Raw genomic sequence first — 16,474 nt, forward strand, 5'->3', positions numbered from 1 at the left:
CGGCGGCGGCGGCGGGGCGGGCAGGAGGCGCGGCGGGCAGGTGAGGGAGGGATGGGATGGGGGGGCGGGCGCGGCCGCTCCTTACCTGGTGGGCGGTGGAGCATCCTGCTGCGGGCGGGGGCCGCGCGTCCCGGCGGGCTGGGGACTCCCCCGCCGCCGCCCCCTGCCTGGGCAGAGCGGCTGCCGCCCCCCGGGCCGGCCGCCCCGCCGCCTCCGCTCGGCTGCTCCGCTTTGTTCCGCCGCGGCGGCTTCTCCTGCCGCTGCCGCCGCAGCCGCGGGACGCGTAACATGTGCCTGGGGAGGGCGGGCGGGCGGGTGCCCGGGGTGGCACTTTCGGCGGGGCGGGGAGCGCGGCGGCCGGGCCCCTCCGCCCCCGGCCCCGCGGAGGAGCGGGGCTGTCAGATCCAGCCCATCTGCCGCGATCGCAATCGGTCGCAACTGAATGGCTCCGGCAAATCTGCGGCGGCAGCAGGGGCTCGCCGCGGCGGGGGGGTGGGGGAGGCCGGGCCATTGTCTGCGGCGGCCCCCGGGTGCCCCCGGGCAGGGGGCGGCGGGCGGGGGCTGCTTGGGGACCGGGACGGGCTGTCCGGGCGCCGCGCAGCGTCGTCCCAGCGGTTCCGGTCCCTGTGCCCGCGGGTCTGGGCAGCGCAGCCCCTCCGCCGGGGCAGCCGCACGTGCGTTTGCACATCATGGAGAAAAAACCTCCTTCCGCACAGCCCCAAGTGAAACGCGCATCTCGAGCTCATACTGCCCCGGCTGTCCTCGAAAATTAGGAGAGAGGGCAGGCGGAGTGGCAGAACCGCCGGGGTGATGACTTGGGACGTGCCAAGGGACTGGATGTACCCCGCGAGGTCCTGGCCCTGGGGCTGCTGAGGGCCTGGTGTGCGACACGCAGGTAGAAGACTTCAGGTGGATGGAGATTTCACAGGTGTGCACGGCACGCCTTTAAACCAAGTATTGTAAGAAAAAACAGTTCCGAAAGAATCACTGAAAGCCTTGGCATCTGGTAGTCAAATATTGCAAGTAAAAAATTTTTCCTGATTACAAGAGATCTTACGCATGATGTGGTTATTTGTAGACACGGTACGTGTAACAGAACCTAAGTGTAGAGTGAGCAAGAATTCAGGAAGGATTTCCTGGTTTAACTAGAGAATGCATGAGACAGGTCTTGAAAACAAGGTGAGAAACTCTGACATGACGCAAATGGGACATAGTGGGTACACTGGAGTAAAGAGACTGCAGGAAGCAGGGTGCAACGTAAATCCTCATGTACGATGCTGAGACAGGAATCAAGGGGTAGAGCTGTGTTTGTGAATCAGAGAAAGAACTACTGGAGAAGTAAAGCTTCAAGAATGAAAGTGGCAGAAGTTTTTCTGGATTTCAAATTTGGAGGTTTCCAAGCAGAGGAGTGATACACTGTCAATGAGTAAATAATTGGATAATGCTCAGGCTTTATTTAACAGATTGGCTGCGGCTGAAGACAATGCAGTGTGTGCCAGAAGGAACCTAAACTTGTGGCACTACAGAGAACAATCTTTACAGCCAAATATATGGCAATGGTATCTTGAATAAACCCATAACCAGGTCTGTTAACGCAGATTTTCTTCCAGATTGGCAATTCCTTTTTCCCGTGTAGAATGGGAACCTCCAAAATTTCTTGAATCTTTCAAACTTATAAATTGGTCCTTTACAGGACAATTAGCTTAGACAGGCACCTTGTTCTCCTTATAAGACCCAATCGCTCAGTTTTCTGAGGGATGATCTAAAGTCCCAGGCTAGAAAAAGTTCATGGGTTTGCTTCCGTGTACGATGCTGTGAAGCACAGTAAGATACTACAGTGGTGTAGTTTGTACAACAAAACTCTGTCTACAATAAGACAGGAACTGGGCATAGTGGCAGATAAGAGGTCATCCCCAAATCCAGTAGAATTTGGGGTTTCCAAATGGATTCTTACTCTCCATTTGAGCAGGGTTTCACCATTTAAACCATGATCCTCTGCAAGTCTTATAGTACTGAAATAATGTCTGCTGATGTGTTTTAATTGCTTTGTTGTGCAGGGAAATACCTTCAACTCTGCAAGAAGTTTTAACTACTGTGTTTAAAATATGTTAATTTTCTGCTTAAATGGAAAAAATAATATCCCAATAAAATTTAGTCAGACTATAATGCCTGTTGCTTCCACAGACAACCTAAACTGCCTACCCAGATTCCTTTCTAATTCGTGATTGAGACTGCAAATGCTAAATGGTTTTTAAGACTTGGCTAACACATGAGTGGCTGCACTGGATCTGCCCAGAAGGTCTGTGTAGCTCAGTCTCATTTCTCTTGAGTGGCAAACCCCAAATATCCAGGAGAAGATACATCACTTTGCCAGTGGCTCCGGCCACCTGAGAACTCAAGGATCTCCTGACCCAAGCTTGCCCTCTGTGAGTTTAGCACATCCCACTAGCTTTCTTCCATGACTGTCCAATCTCCAACTGAACTCACAGACACTTTTAAAATCTATGGTATCCTGTTGCAGATGCTCTGATCCTTGTTTACATGAAAAATCTCTTCCTTTCTTTTGTTTTTCGATGTACTGCCTGTTACTTTCATCTGGTAGCCTGTATTTCTTGCATTGAAAGAAGCAGCAATCAGCTCCTCTCCATGCTGCTCACGTTTTAGCTCTGTCATTCCTCTGCCTAAGTTACTGCTTTTTCAGACTGAAGAGTCTTAGTTGTTCCGTAAAGGAAAACCATCTTGTGCTTCTGATTACCCTTTCCTGCCCTTCTCTGAACTTCTCCAGTTTTGTTTCACCTTTTCCAAAGTGGAGGACTGGAACTGCAACTAGTATTCAAGATGCAGTAAAATCACTGTCATAATTATGGTCCCTTCCGAGGTGTGGTACTACTTAATATACTATCCTAGTCTAGTCAAAAGTCTTTCTATCAGTTTGTAAATTATTGCATAGAAAGCTTTTATTTAAAGACCTTTCTTATGATTCTCCTTTCCTGAATTCCTAGTGAAATCATGGAATGGTTTCACCAAATCTGCTGAATTAACCAGGACTAAAGGAATGAAAAAAAATTTGCCAGTTCTTTAATTATTTTCAGGCCTGAGCTTACATCCACTGGAATCAAGAGTGACAGAATTGCTCTCCTACTCTGTAACGTGAAGTGATTTAGAATTAAAAAGAAACAGTATTTATCTACAACTTAAAGCTATAATTACAACTTGAAAGTGTTTTTATGCATATTGAGCTGTACTATATCTGACAGCTGAGATACTGTTCTTCTGCATCTCTTTAAGATTAATAGTATCTCAGTTTCATACACAGCAATAAGTACATGTTCCAAATCATTAATTATTTCTTGTCCCTAGGCTTGCACAATTTTGTCTAGCGTAGACATTTACAAGATTATACACCAGTCCTCAAACAAAATTCATGACTTGGCTTACCATTGCTTCGGAGTGATACAAAAAATGCAGTGCTCATACTTCAAAACACTAAAATGAAGTAGATGATAGCACTAGCTTGATACATTACTGGTAGCCATAGTTTTAAATAAAACAGCCTAACAACTGGCATTCACAGAAGCAATAATTTTGGAAAATTTTTTTGTTTTCTCAGAGATACCCAACTACTGCTGAAGGGTCAGATACTTCCTATACTGACTTCTGATTCCCAACTGGCATAATGTGCATGTGGAGGTGATGTACCGCTGCTCACTGTTGCATTTTGCAGCTCTTTCAAATGAGAGAGACCTGGAAAAGAACAGGCATGTTGATAGGTTGGAAGTGACTGATTTGCACAGTAATCAATAATGCCAAAATAACCATGTAACCTTTAAGACAGTCTCTGCTTCATAGAGAAACCTCATACTTAAAAACCTGGGTGGATAGAAACCTCCAGAAATGCAATTATTAAGTTTTACTCACTTCTTTTCCTTTTATTAATAGTGATTTACTTGCTTACATAGGGCTGAAGCTGTGTATAGGTGATGTAATATTAGATTTTCAGATATTCTATCAAAAGGTTGTTGGCACTTAACACTGGTGGTGCTTCCAAAACCCTGTTAAACATGCGTAGGGTAGAAATCGCGTGAACTGACGTCATTTATAGAAACAGTTGCTCTTTCAGCCTGACACAGGGCACTGTTCAGTGAGACCTGAGGCAGCGCTGCCCTTTTGGGGACTTCCATTCAAATATGGGGACGATTGCCTGCGCGTCCGGGAAAACTGCCAGGCCAGGCTACCGCACAAAAAGCTGTGCAATAGTAGCTGACAGGGACACTCATGGAGCGCCCTGTGCTGGCAGAAAAAGTCCATCACTTGAGGATAGGTTCCAGAACAAACTGGTCCCCAGTAACCATGTTGGAATTTCCCAGGACAGATAGGTAAGCAGGACTTACAGGGGGATGTGCAGTCTGGCTGCTGCCTTGTGCTGACATGTGTTACCGTCAGCTCTTGGTGCTAATGGGTATGTTCAGCCTAAAAAGGATTTTATGAAAGTTCTCTGTGGATCTCGATGGAAGTTTACAATTCCTTCATGGGAATTCTGAGTATTTTTTGAATTGGCTGAATATGGGGTCAAGTGCTGCCACTTCACATTTCCACATTGCAGGACAGAAGTGAAAAGAAATCCTGACATTACTGTCGCGGGGAGAAGGACAACATTTGGCCATTTTTTCAAACAGTTATAACAGTGTTATTAGAGAAGAGGAGAAGAAGGATTGAGAGTGCTTACGACTTCTGATGCATGTTTCTGGACCAGTCTCTCCCAGGGCTCTGCAGGAAGATAGGTACTTCCTTTGCATTTGATCTCTCTTCCCCAGTTGGGAAGAGTGGAAGACCATAAAAATACAGGAAGCCTTGCAGGAACCATGCCATATGTACTTTTTTCTCTCAAAAGGTCTTCGGAGGCTCGTGACTTGCCTGGTAGAGGACTAGGAATCTAGTGGATTTATTCTAGCATTATCAGGAACTGAACTGGGAATAATGTATGAGGTAGTGTCAAACATCCTTAGTACTGGACAGTACAAGCACATGTCAATTCTGGCAGTACATGGAAGCAGATAGGCTTCTCCCTCTGCCATCTTTAAAGTTAAAGCAAGCTAAATATCCTGCAAGACCTGGCATATCCTTACTGCTAAGCATTTGCTGGAGATCAATCTAGGTTTTCTATTTTTTGCTTATTTAAGTTATACTTTCTAGATTTTGCTTAGCTAATCAGGTGGTAATAAAACTAAAAGACCTGTATTTTGCAAGCTTTTACTAATTTTTTAAAATCTCAGGGGAATATCTACATAAGCAAGAGATTGAAAATTCTGAGCTGTGCTGATTTAAATAGGAAAAAAATATGCTCAGGTCTTTAATATGTGATGAATACTGCCTTATATTTGAAACCTTGTCCCTAGTGGAATCCATTACAATAATGTTTATACAGGTTTATGCTATAAATGCACAATATTTTCCCTACAGCAGAATATGTTGGAACTTACTCCTGATTAAAGAAAAAAAATGTGAATGGGTGATATCACAAAATCTGGGTTGCTATATAAGAGCTGGACCCGATGATCCTAATGGGTCCCTTCCAACTCAGAATATTCTGTGATTCTGTAACATAGTTATGTCCTTTCATTAACAAGTGAAGCAATGGAAAATTTAATTTTTTAACATAAAATTGGCTTCATATAGCAGGCAGAATTGACAGGAAGCACACCTTGAATCTCCTGCACCACGTGTGAACAGGAAGCCAGCCAAGTCCTACAGAATTAAGGGAAACTTTCAGAAAGCTGTGAAATACCTCCCCCAGCTCTTCCAGCCTGATCACAGTCAGTGTTGGAGCTAAGCAGGAGGTGAGGAGAGCCTCCTGGGTAAGGCTAGCTACAGATCTAAAACCCACTTCTGCAAAAATACACCCCACTACTTTTGGATCTTTAGGTGCCAAGCACACACAAAGCCTGGACAGAGGTGCTGAGCGTCGCAGTAGAAAGCAGGAAGATGGCAGTGGATGGATGGATCAGTGCAAGCTTAACATTAAATAGCAGGAAGAGGTGATGTCACAGCAATATTTTGGTTGCACAGGTGTCCCGCTTTCAACTCCAGCAATATTTTTCCTGTAACAGGCCCAGCCAGATGACACAGGATCTACATCCATGGTTAGATGGATGTAAATGTTAAAAACTGTTGCATCAGCACAGCAACATCAATGTACTTTAATAAAACAAACTGCCTTGAGAGAACAGGGCAGAGCCCTTCTCTCCTTCTTCCTGTGCCACTACCCATCCCTTGATCATTTACTTCATACTGTGGAGTGACAAGGGCCAAGGACAGGAGTTGCAGAGGACACTTCCAAAGAAAGGTCTCCTCTTCTACACCTCATCATGCTGTGAACTGTAGACACAAGAAAACATTACTCCATCACAGAACATGGGATAAGATTGCCACCAATCATGTTTTAAGCCATAGAACCTTTTAAAGATTCAAGCGGTGATGCAGGAACTTCATCCCTCAGACTGGAGTGAACAATTCCCATGCTGTGACATGAGAACACAGCAAAACTCTGGCTTACATACAGATCTCTTGTATAACCTCCATTACTTACTTTTCTCTATTAAAAAGGAATTACCTTATTTCTTGTTTCATCCTTGGGGCTGAGGAGATGAAAACCATTTCTCACTTTGTGTGGAACAATGAGTCCCTGTTCTCACTTGGGGTCTTAAAACTCTGGCTTTAATATAATTTAGGGGGAAAAAAAAAAGGTTGACCATTACAGAATGAAATAGAAATGCTGAACTTGATTATTTAACTTCTCTTACATGAGTTAAACTGATTCACAGGGAAAGGTGCTAACCCAACTTGCATGACTTCATATACAATTTCTCCCTGGCCTCTTCTACATCTGCCATCAGGACTGCCCTGTTTGTAGACTTCATTAGTGAAACAGATCAGTGAGGTACCATTGCTTAAAAATAACAAATTCATAAATTCTTCATTTCTTCTTCCATAAACCCACCACCCCATCTAAAACCGCATCTCACAGCCTGCATCTGTGCGCTGCTAATTTCTATAATGCATTTTGATATCCTGTTTTTATAAGAACCCAAATTCTCAGTTGTTGCCTTGATGTAAATCCATAGGTTTTCCTCTGCCAAATAGGAACCAGGCCTTTGTGTAAAGATACAGTTGGTCAGTTTTAGAGAAGACTTCAGGGAAATGTCACTGTTACTTGTATGAACTATTCTTTGCTCTGCGAATAACGCCAATAAAATAATTGGGATTATTTGAGGAGTGATATGATTTGATTTGGGTAAGCATGGTTGTGCAAAGACATTAGAGGAAGAGTAAACAGCACTAAATAATAAAGAGAAACTACAGACAGTTTCCATTTGGAAAAGTTTGATTTTTAAAAAAGGACTAGATAATCTCAGAGCACCAACATTCGGTAATTGCGTATTCATTTCTTGTAGATCATTACGTTGATCTGTTAATTGGCTTCATATCTGAGAACTGGGGAGTGTGATGTTTCAGATGAGCAGGTGCCCCAAGGTTTCCCCACGTGGCCAGACTTTGGGGTCAGCCCGTGTTGCCCCACGCAGGGACGCAGCAGTTGTGCAGCGCGTCCATGGCGCGCCTGGTGCTGCTACCTGAGCTTCCCTGCACTGCAGGGGACACAGACAAAAAACCTGCCACTTACACTTAGCTGCAGATAAAATCACCTCAAAGCATATTTTTTTTTCCCCTAACCCTAAATAGCCACTACAGTAATATGTATATCTGCATACACAGAAGAATTTGTTCTTATAAAAAAAATCTAAAACAAACGCGGAACCATGCCGGGATTATACATTTCGTTTCCCAGCATACAAATGAGGATCTAATTTATCTGGGCTGTTCATGCATTTTGCTTTTAACAAACACCCATATGCCAAATAGACCTTCCACATACTTCCCTGCTGGAGTTTTTTTTCCTTTCAACTTGGTAGGGAACATTTGTGATCCTTATTCTACCAAATATATCTAAAGAATATATTTTGCTCAAGGCCTTCTATTTTATAATTTAAGAGAAACAAATCAATTCATGGCTCCAGCAGTCTCGCTATTATGACAAGCATGCATCTGTGCAAAAATACCCCAATCCCTAATTAATTACAGAATGTTATTAAGATTTAAAAATTTAACATTGGTTAATTTATTTAATTTTATAAACACAGCCATATGAAGTTACTTTTTAAAGACCACTTTTCCATCTTTTGCTTGCAATTTTAAAATCTGGGTAGTTTAGCACAGACACAGAGTTATTTGCTTATATCAAGACTGTTTTCTGTTCAGACAGTTCCCAGTCCTTTATGTAATGACTTTAATAACTAAGGCTTGACTCTTCACTCCTGACTCATGCAGCACTGATGGGCAGTGTTAATGGGAGTTTTTTCCAATTAAAGAAAACAGGCTGAGAGTCATGTTCTTTAAAATTAATACTTGCTATGAATGTATAATGCCAAAGTCATTTCAGGTCATATTTCTCATGTACCACAGCACATTGAGTTGAGCTTAATTTTAAGTCAGCTTAGTAAATACTCCACAAAAATATGCCCTGTCAGAGTTAAAGTGACTCACTGTGGAAAGAGATTTACTTACTGACCAGGTAAAGAGCTGCACATAAAATTACTATCGACTTTATTCAGGTGAGGACAATTATTTTATATGACTAATTAGTGGAGCTAATAAAAAATTTGAACAGGTGTAAACTTCTGTGAGGCATCTATATTTGTCTGAAAGACAGTGATCAGTGATCTTGATTTGAACATTGGGATAAATTATACTCAAATATGCACTGCTTCTGCTGCAACAGCAACAAGTGGTCTAGCAGCTATCCAGCCTTTTCCCTTGGTTACATGTTCAATATTTATAGTGGACTTACTTAGTCCATCAGGTTCATTTGTAATTTTTAAACTATCCTCTCTTAGTTTTCTATGATCCTATTAAAAATACAATTTATAAGGCAAACAGTAAAAACTTTGCTTTTCTCTACATTTGTTAGTCATTCTTACCCAGTTTAGTCCTGAAGAAGTATCTTTAGCAACCGTGGTGCAAGATGGGCTTTGTACCGGTGAGCCAAGGGAAGTGAGCAGTTCTCATGCACAGATAGTACAATGGCAGTGCTTTTTGTGGCCTGTAACTACGCCTGCACTGCTCACTGAACCATACACATTTACACTCATCTAAAGAAAAGCACATTTGGCCAAAAATCAGATACATTTTTAATTGGCATCTTCATGCGCATATTTAAACACTAATCCTTGGTAGAAATGCTCATCTGAAGCAGTACTGTGAGCTCTGTTACATGAGTTGGTAGCCTTATATGATTTTTATCTACTTTTTTGTGGGTTTTCACGCATAAAGTCACAAATCAGAAGCCTCAGCTTTAGAGAGACGTATATGATGTTACAATGTTAGCTGGAAGCATCTGAGTACCTGTGGTGACTGAGTGACCCCTAATTGCCAAACTCACCTCTGCTCTTCCTCAGTCAGCCTCAGCTACAAATACTAAGGAAACTAAAAAAAATACATCAGTGTTTTCATGGATTTTACAAATTTATATACAGCATTGCTGTAGAGATGTAGGGGAAAAAAAACACAACAAAACACCACCCCAGCAAAACAAAACACTGACAAAGAGATGAGAGACAGGTGTTAGTGGCTAATAGCACAAAAACACCTTTTTCCTGGCTTTATCCAATACCAAGATGATGTGACCAGACAGATGGATCAAGAAGCAAAGTAGAAGGAAGCTTCATGCTCTTACCACACCTGACCATACCACACCAATCTCTGTCCACTGATCTTAGACTACAACAACAATTTTGGAAGATGATTAATTTCAAATACAGTCTATTACTCACATTAGCATCATAGGCCAGAGGCAATTTTTGTTATGAGAAACTTCAAGACTGGGTTAAAATGGGGTTTTGGCCCCAAGACCTGACTGCTTAGACCTTAATTCCCCTTGGGCCAAGTTACTAAGCCCCTGGCAAGAAAAAGATACTTGTGCAGGGCATGACCTTATTTAGCTGGGGTAGCATTTTGGTTTTTTCTCAGCCTTCATTACTGTAGTATCGTACATAGGGTTTTTCATTTGTTTGCCATGCAACTTATTCCCCTAAGATTAGTCTTTTTCTAGTCAAGCAGTTTAAAGCTAATCACAGTTGTTATTTTAATCTGTGCTCACCATTAAGAATTCTTGCAGAGCTATTTTGTTTGTTAGCAATTATGGTCTCCCAATGGAAGTTCATGATTACAGCAAAAGCAACCTGTTTAATACTTGGCACCTCTTTAGTATACAGGCATTAAAAACAGGAGAACAGAAGCATGCTAATACTGCTGATGAAAACAGAGCAAATTACATACTCCTTTGAAAACACAGCACTGGAGAAATGCCATGCAGTTCTCATGTACATTTCTGCTCCCTCCCCTCTGTGTTTTACATTACTGTAATAAGGTAAGAAAGTTCTGTTGAGCCTTCATTCATTTATTATATGATGGTTCATGTCTGAAATGTAGCATATCCTCATGTTTTCACCAAGGCAGACTAAAGGGTTGGTCCTGGTTCCAGTAGCACTACTAATAAAAGTCCCTGGAAAGGTCTTAAGACCAGGGTCTGACCCCTGCATATTCAGGCAAGCATCCTATGCTGAAATATGACTTCTTTCTTCTGTCAAGAGGCTTAGTAATTGCTGCCACTGACCTATGCATCAAGACTTAAAAATTATTATCTACTGTCAAGGTCAATTAGCAAAGATCACAAGAACAAATTTTTGCTTTTCATGTTGATTGTCCATGTGATTCTGCCATAAAAATTATACATATTAATACCCATTAGCTGAGTTAAAGCATTAAATGGGTGTATAAGAAACAACACTGCAAGGGGATCCCCCACTCCTGACCCAATTCTGTCCTGTTTAAAGTTATTTCAAGATGGGATAGGGCAGAGAAATCTAAAATAATCTTTTTTTTTTTTCCAAACTGATACATGGGGATACACAGCCACTATTTGCGCATCACTTCCAGTGATAAATGTTGGTGATTTACATCAACAGGTCAAATTTGTCTCCTGTTGGATAAATGTATTTTGTTTAAAGATGAGAAAGGGGGAACCACTGACGAGTCAAATATGCCATCATTTTCATCATTCTTCATGTGAAAATAACTACTGTGAAATGTTCAGTATAAGAAAAGCTATGTTAATGAAGTCTGCATCTTCACAAACTAGTGAGGTGCCTTCACTCATTGTCAAGGTTTTAAGGACGAAACGTCTGAAGCTGGGCTAGAGGTCTGTTTTAGTAGAAAGCTATAAAACGTGACCTAACCATAGTCAGTTCTCCTGGGACAGCAATTACAGCAATAAATGTTTCACAGCAGATGCTAATGCCGTGTATAAACAGTCATCCCCTAAAACGAAAAGAAATTTTGGCCCCCACATGTCTTTTTGGGTCCCATTGTACTTGTGGAAATGTAAAGGAAATGTAAAATTGATATGCACACCATGACATCGGCTTTAGTCTCCTCTGTCTTAGCCTGGCCCCTATAAATCTGTCCCGGCTGTAAGTAATGCTGAAGGAGCTAAACGGTCACAATTTGTGTCTGTCGTTTTTATGAGCTCGCCTGGAGTAAAGTGGGGGTTATTGGTCAATGTCAGGTTCAGCACCCAGTGACCCACTGGGTTAAAATCATGGTAGTCACAAATCAAGAGCATAATGAAGTCTGAGAAGACGGCTATGCTGATTTATTAGGACATCTGTCTGGCTATAGACAGCCGAGCACTGCCCCTGTGTAGTGCCAGCTATTAGCATAATCCTTGCCATGAAACTTCTTAGAGATTTAAAAGAGAGAAATAAAGTGTTCAAAGAGGACCGGCAAAACCAGAAGGGTTTTTCTTGTAATGCTCATTACAGATCTTAACTTTTTATGCCAACACCCCACAAAAAGAAGAATGAAAATAAATTAATATTAAAAATAAATTACTGCTTTGAGTTTTCCAAAGCCACTGAATTTTCAGAACACATCTGAATGTCTGTTCATAATAAAATGAAGTCACTACCCATGCTACTTTTCAAAGACTTTTTCATGTTTTAAATTTTTATTATTCATTTATATTTAACCCAGTGGTGTCATCTGCGTATAATGTTATCACCTTCATTCTTACAAAACTAGTCTCTGTAATCTTAAATGAAAACTTGGGGGGTTTTGTGCCAATTACTTTGACTACTTTTTAAAAAAAGGCAGGAATTAAGAACAAACTTTCTGAGTTTTGCATATAAACGAGACTTAGTCCATATTATAATGCTGTATGCTGTAAATGCCGTAATGCTACTTTATTTCACATAGGTCAAGAGGTTTGTGAGGTGCATATCAACTAGCATTGGCATGTGCAAAGTTAAGTTTTTTTGTACATGAGAGGCATTCAGCTGAAAAATCAAATAAACCATTATTTCTCCCTTGATCAGAACTGAGGTGAAATAGGCTTCAGTGTATGAAGATTAAATTATTCCCCAAAGATTACTTTATATTTGACTATGTATTTAAAAAGATTGTCACTGCTCATATGTTCTTTAGAAAAAAGTAAGTTAAATATTGCATTTGAAAAAAACTGCTGTGAATGTTGAAAGCGTTTCATCACTGGTATTATTCCATTTCCTCTGTATTAAATGTTAACTTAGATAGGAGTTAAGCTCATAACTAGAAAAAACATGAGATAGTGAGTAGTGAATAAATAGGTGCTAAATACTTCAAAATACAAGGTAGAAGCAAACGCTGCAAAAGGCCGTTGTGCAGAGCTTTTTAGACCAGCTATGATAATAACAATTCTATACAAATAGAAAGTCTGGAAGAATTAATTAAAAAATTATCAAGATATAATTAACTCATTAAGGCTGTGAGACTTCTGAGGCTCCGGAAGATTAGGTAATTTCTTTGTTAGCTTTTATCAGTAAAATTCCTGTTGTAAAGAGGCAACTACATCTGGAATGAAGGGAGGACCCTTTTGCGAGAGCTGAGGACCTCCATCTGTGAGTAGATGACAAGTACAAAACCAGAGGAGTGCACAGAGGTTTCAAGGTCTTACAACCAACTTACAGAGGGTCGCAGAGTTGGAGATCTTCAGAAGTGCTTGTGAAGTTAAGAAATTTGCTGTAGGCAGCATGGAAACACCCACTAGCATGTGGGTTTGCTTGAACCTGAGTGCCCTCTGCTTTGCTTGAACCAGAGAGAACTCTGCGCAGAAGAAATAGAAAATCTGGACTATCAAGAGCACTGCAGAATTGTAAACCTGTGTTTATTTTAGTTTCAAGACTCCCAGTTGCTCATGCTGCTGTGCTGACATTTTGGCTGTAGTTTGTGTGTCATTCAGTGAAAAACACTTATATTCAAGAATATAAGGCAATGTATTAAATTCAGTCCAGTTAAAAGAATCTGAAGTAGAGTTAGCATCCACTGCTTAGAAACTTTAACATGAAGAAACCTGTGCATGTGTGTAACTGCCCTGATTAGCAAAGGCAAGATTCAACTTGTATGTGATGCTCTACTTATGTCATTAAATAAGATTTGCTAGTCTGCAAGGAATTAAAAAATGGAGAAGCTGAATACCCTATCATTTATTTGAACACAAGAATGAAAACTATGGAATGCAGTATTTTTTTCCGAAATAGCAACATAAATAAATGAGTGTGTGCATAGTACTTGCCTCCATAAATTCCAGCGTTGTTCTTCCAGCTGAGTCACTAAATGCTCTATGTATTTGTTGGAGTCCATATATTCCTAAATGAAAAATTATTAAAAGGTTAGCTTTTCAAAGTCAAAAACATTTGTAAAATGAATAAGTTTGTGAAGTCCACTTTCATTTTGCTCCCTAAATTATCCCAAGTACATAGAAATCACAGTGATGTAAAAATCTAGATTAAAGCCACTTTGGGATTCATACCATGCACTTTTCAGAGATTATTTGAGTGGAAGACAAAAGGGGCTGAGACCAGCAGCACAAATGAATTAGTGAACATGTAACTACATATCCCAATGTAATCTAAGCCCAGAATAATCTTTCCTGAATCCAGACTGAAAAATAACTTCTTAGCAGCGCAGTCACTGTTTCGGTGCACATTTTGTTTACTTTAGACATAAATCAAAGTAAACTGAATATTTGACTCAAATATTTATTTTGTGGACAGTATGAAAAATATTATAGCATGTACCCTATTTGAAAATGAAGCTATAATTCAACTCCAATATAATTTTCCAGTTCAACTTTTGCAGATGCTATAACTTGCAATATAAGCTATATGAAAGCCCCCTACCTGTGTCTAGATAAAATTTTGATAAATAATCTCGATCAGATGAACAATTTGGATTTTTTTCTTATTGAAGCCTGTTCTTTAAACTTGATGCAAAGAGATGATGTTTATTCTCAGCAGAGAAATCTGTCAGTAATAGAAATATACCACTTCATTTCCAGGAGGAAGGCAACATCAGTGTTATTTATATCAAATATTTCAGAATGAACCCACAGAATAACATGATATGATATGATATATTTGTATGACAGCGGTACCAACACAGCCACATTACTATTATTCTGAAAGCCTATCAGTAATAATATAACTCTCCTGAAATATCTCAGCAAAGCAAAATTATGTCTCAAGCCTCATACTTCAGGAAATAACAAGTATTGGAGTACTATATAGAAAAGAATCCATCTTCACTTTCTGGAGACAAAAGCTCCATTTTTATAGCTCCACTGTTTTACCTTCAGACTCATCACAAAACCACTTTGTGGAGTTCTTGTTTGTGTTAGTAGTTGTTTCTTTACTATTACTATATGTTTTGTGTAAAAATAGGGATTTTTGTTGCAAAGTAGTTGGTTCTTCTGAGTCATTTACCTTCATGACCAGGAATATGAGACAGCCACCACAGGGACACTACTTCATCATGTCTTCTCAAGGTAAAGATAAATGTTAGCTGATTGTAATGATCATAATATTTTTAAAAATATACATTTTTATTTTTCAGGACTGGAATTGTTCCAAGTTTTTATTCCAAGTAATTATTTTATTGTTCTGTTTGAGAGAATTAGTGAGTGACTGAGAGAGCAAGAGAGAGAGAGAAAGGTTCCTCAAAGGTTATCATGACACAAAGCATCTCATCTGTCCCTGGTACAGATGAGTTCAACGATGCTCCCAAGGAGCCTGTGGAAATACATCTCAGTCATATCCTTGAAAAGCTTTGGTTATTGTGAAAATTTCCATTAAACTCTGAGGTTGCCTGAAGCTTAAATTTTATTCTAATTGCTCTAAATAGAAGTATCTTGTAGATGTTTCTTTCAGAAAACATTAAATAATGTAAATCTCAAGAAACACCATCAACTTCAGTGGCAATTAGCAGCAAGCTTCTTCTAAGCTAATATAAGTAAAGTCATTCTGCAATATTAGAGTTCACAAAAATATACTGTACAAATAAATAATGATGATTAGTTGCAGTATCAAGTTCTTTAAAACAAGTTGCCTTTTTTAGTTAATTTTTTTTACCACAATGAATCTGGCATAAATTAGTATTAATACCTTTACATCTTTTTAATGTAATATTAAACAATAGTCCTGATTTATTCATCAGTGCACTTTGCCCTACAGGCAAAGATAGGATCAGCAGTTTTATTCTGCACAATTCTACCACAATAATGTAAAAAACTCATTCTGAAGCAATTTTCTCAAAAATATTGTCTAGAAATAAAGACAATGGGGAAATAGGAAGCAATATGTTTATTTTGTATGACTGCTGCTTTAATGTTGAATTTTTCCTGTGGCAAATCAGAAATATTATTCTGTTTCTCTTTGAAAACCTGCAACTCAGGAGTATGTGATCTGTCAGTGTGAAAAAGTGATGTAAAAAAAACAAGCATGATTTGATCAGAAGATCGTGGTTAGCAGTACCTCCTTTCTTCTGGCACACTCATGTGCCAGCTGTGTCTGAAACAGGCCATCTGCTTCAGACATCTCTGTTCCTAAGACCAGGTTTTTACTCTTTTCTGTTATCATCTCTCCCAAAAGGCCAAATTCTGCAATCCCTGAATCAGTACCCAGTGTCATCATTTTCTCAATGTGAAGCAAATAGCAAACAGTCACTTGAGATTTACAGCAACTTTGTGATTTAGAATAACCTGGCACATTCAGTGATAGCAGAAAATGTGAGTAAACCCCCAAAGTAATCACGCTTGTTTATGGTTGGACTCAATGACCTTGAAGGTCTTCTCCTACCTACATGATTCTATAACTTTGTTTTCACAAAGACAATTCACACAATTCAGTAAAGTACTAACATTTCACAGTAACCAATAGATCACATTGAGAGGGGTAATATAAGTATTTTATGTCTTCCTTGGAGCAATGTCAGACAAATGCTTGCACCATGTAGGCTTTGAGTGGCATGGCTAATTGTGGAGTCTGAAAAA

The 16,474-nt window shown here is 40.0% G+C and overlaps 1 protein-coding gene across 5 annotated transcripts in view; it reads right to left on the reverse strand.

Moving 5' to 3' along the window:
* Window positions 1–16,474, reverse strand: part of NCKAP5 (NCK associated protein 5) — a 371,875-nt gene that overhangs the window by 235,486 nt on the left and 119,915 nt on the right. For all 5 annotated transcript variants that reach the window (XM_027679099.1, XM_027679100.1, XM_027679101.1 and 2 more), the window contains exon 3: window positions 13,721–13,794. In XM_027679099.1, coding sequence (XP_027534900.1) covers window positions 13,721–13,794 — 74 coding nt within the window. The remainder of the gene's footprint in view (window positions 1–13,720; window positions 13,795–16,474) is intronic.

Source organism: Neopelma chrysocephalum, unplaced genomic scaffold, assembly GCF_003984885.1.
Source record: "Neopelma chrysocephalum unplaced genomic scaffold, ASM398488v2 Primary Assembly neopelma1_44, whole genome shotgun sequence".
In the NCBI taxonomy this organism is placed as follows: Eukaryota; Metazoa; Chordata; class Aves; order Passeriformes; family Pipridae; genus Neopelma; species Neopelma chrysocephalum.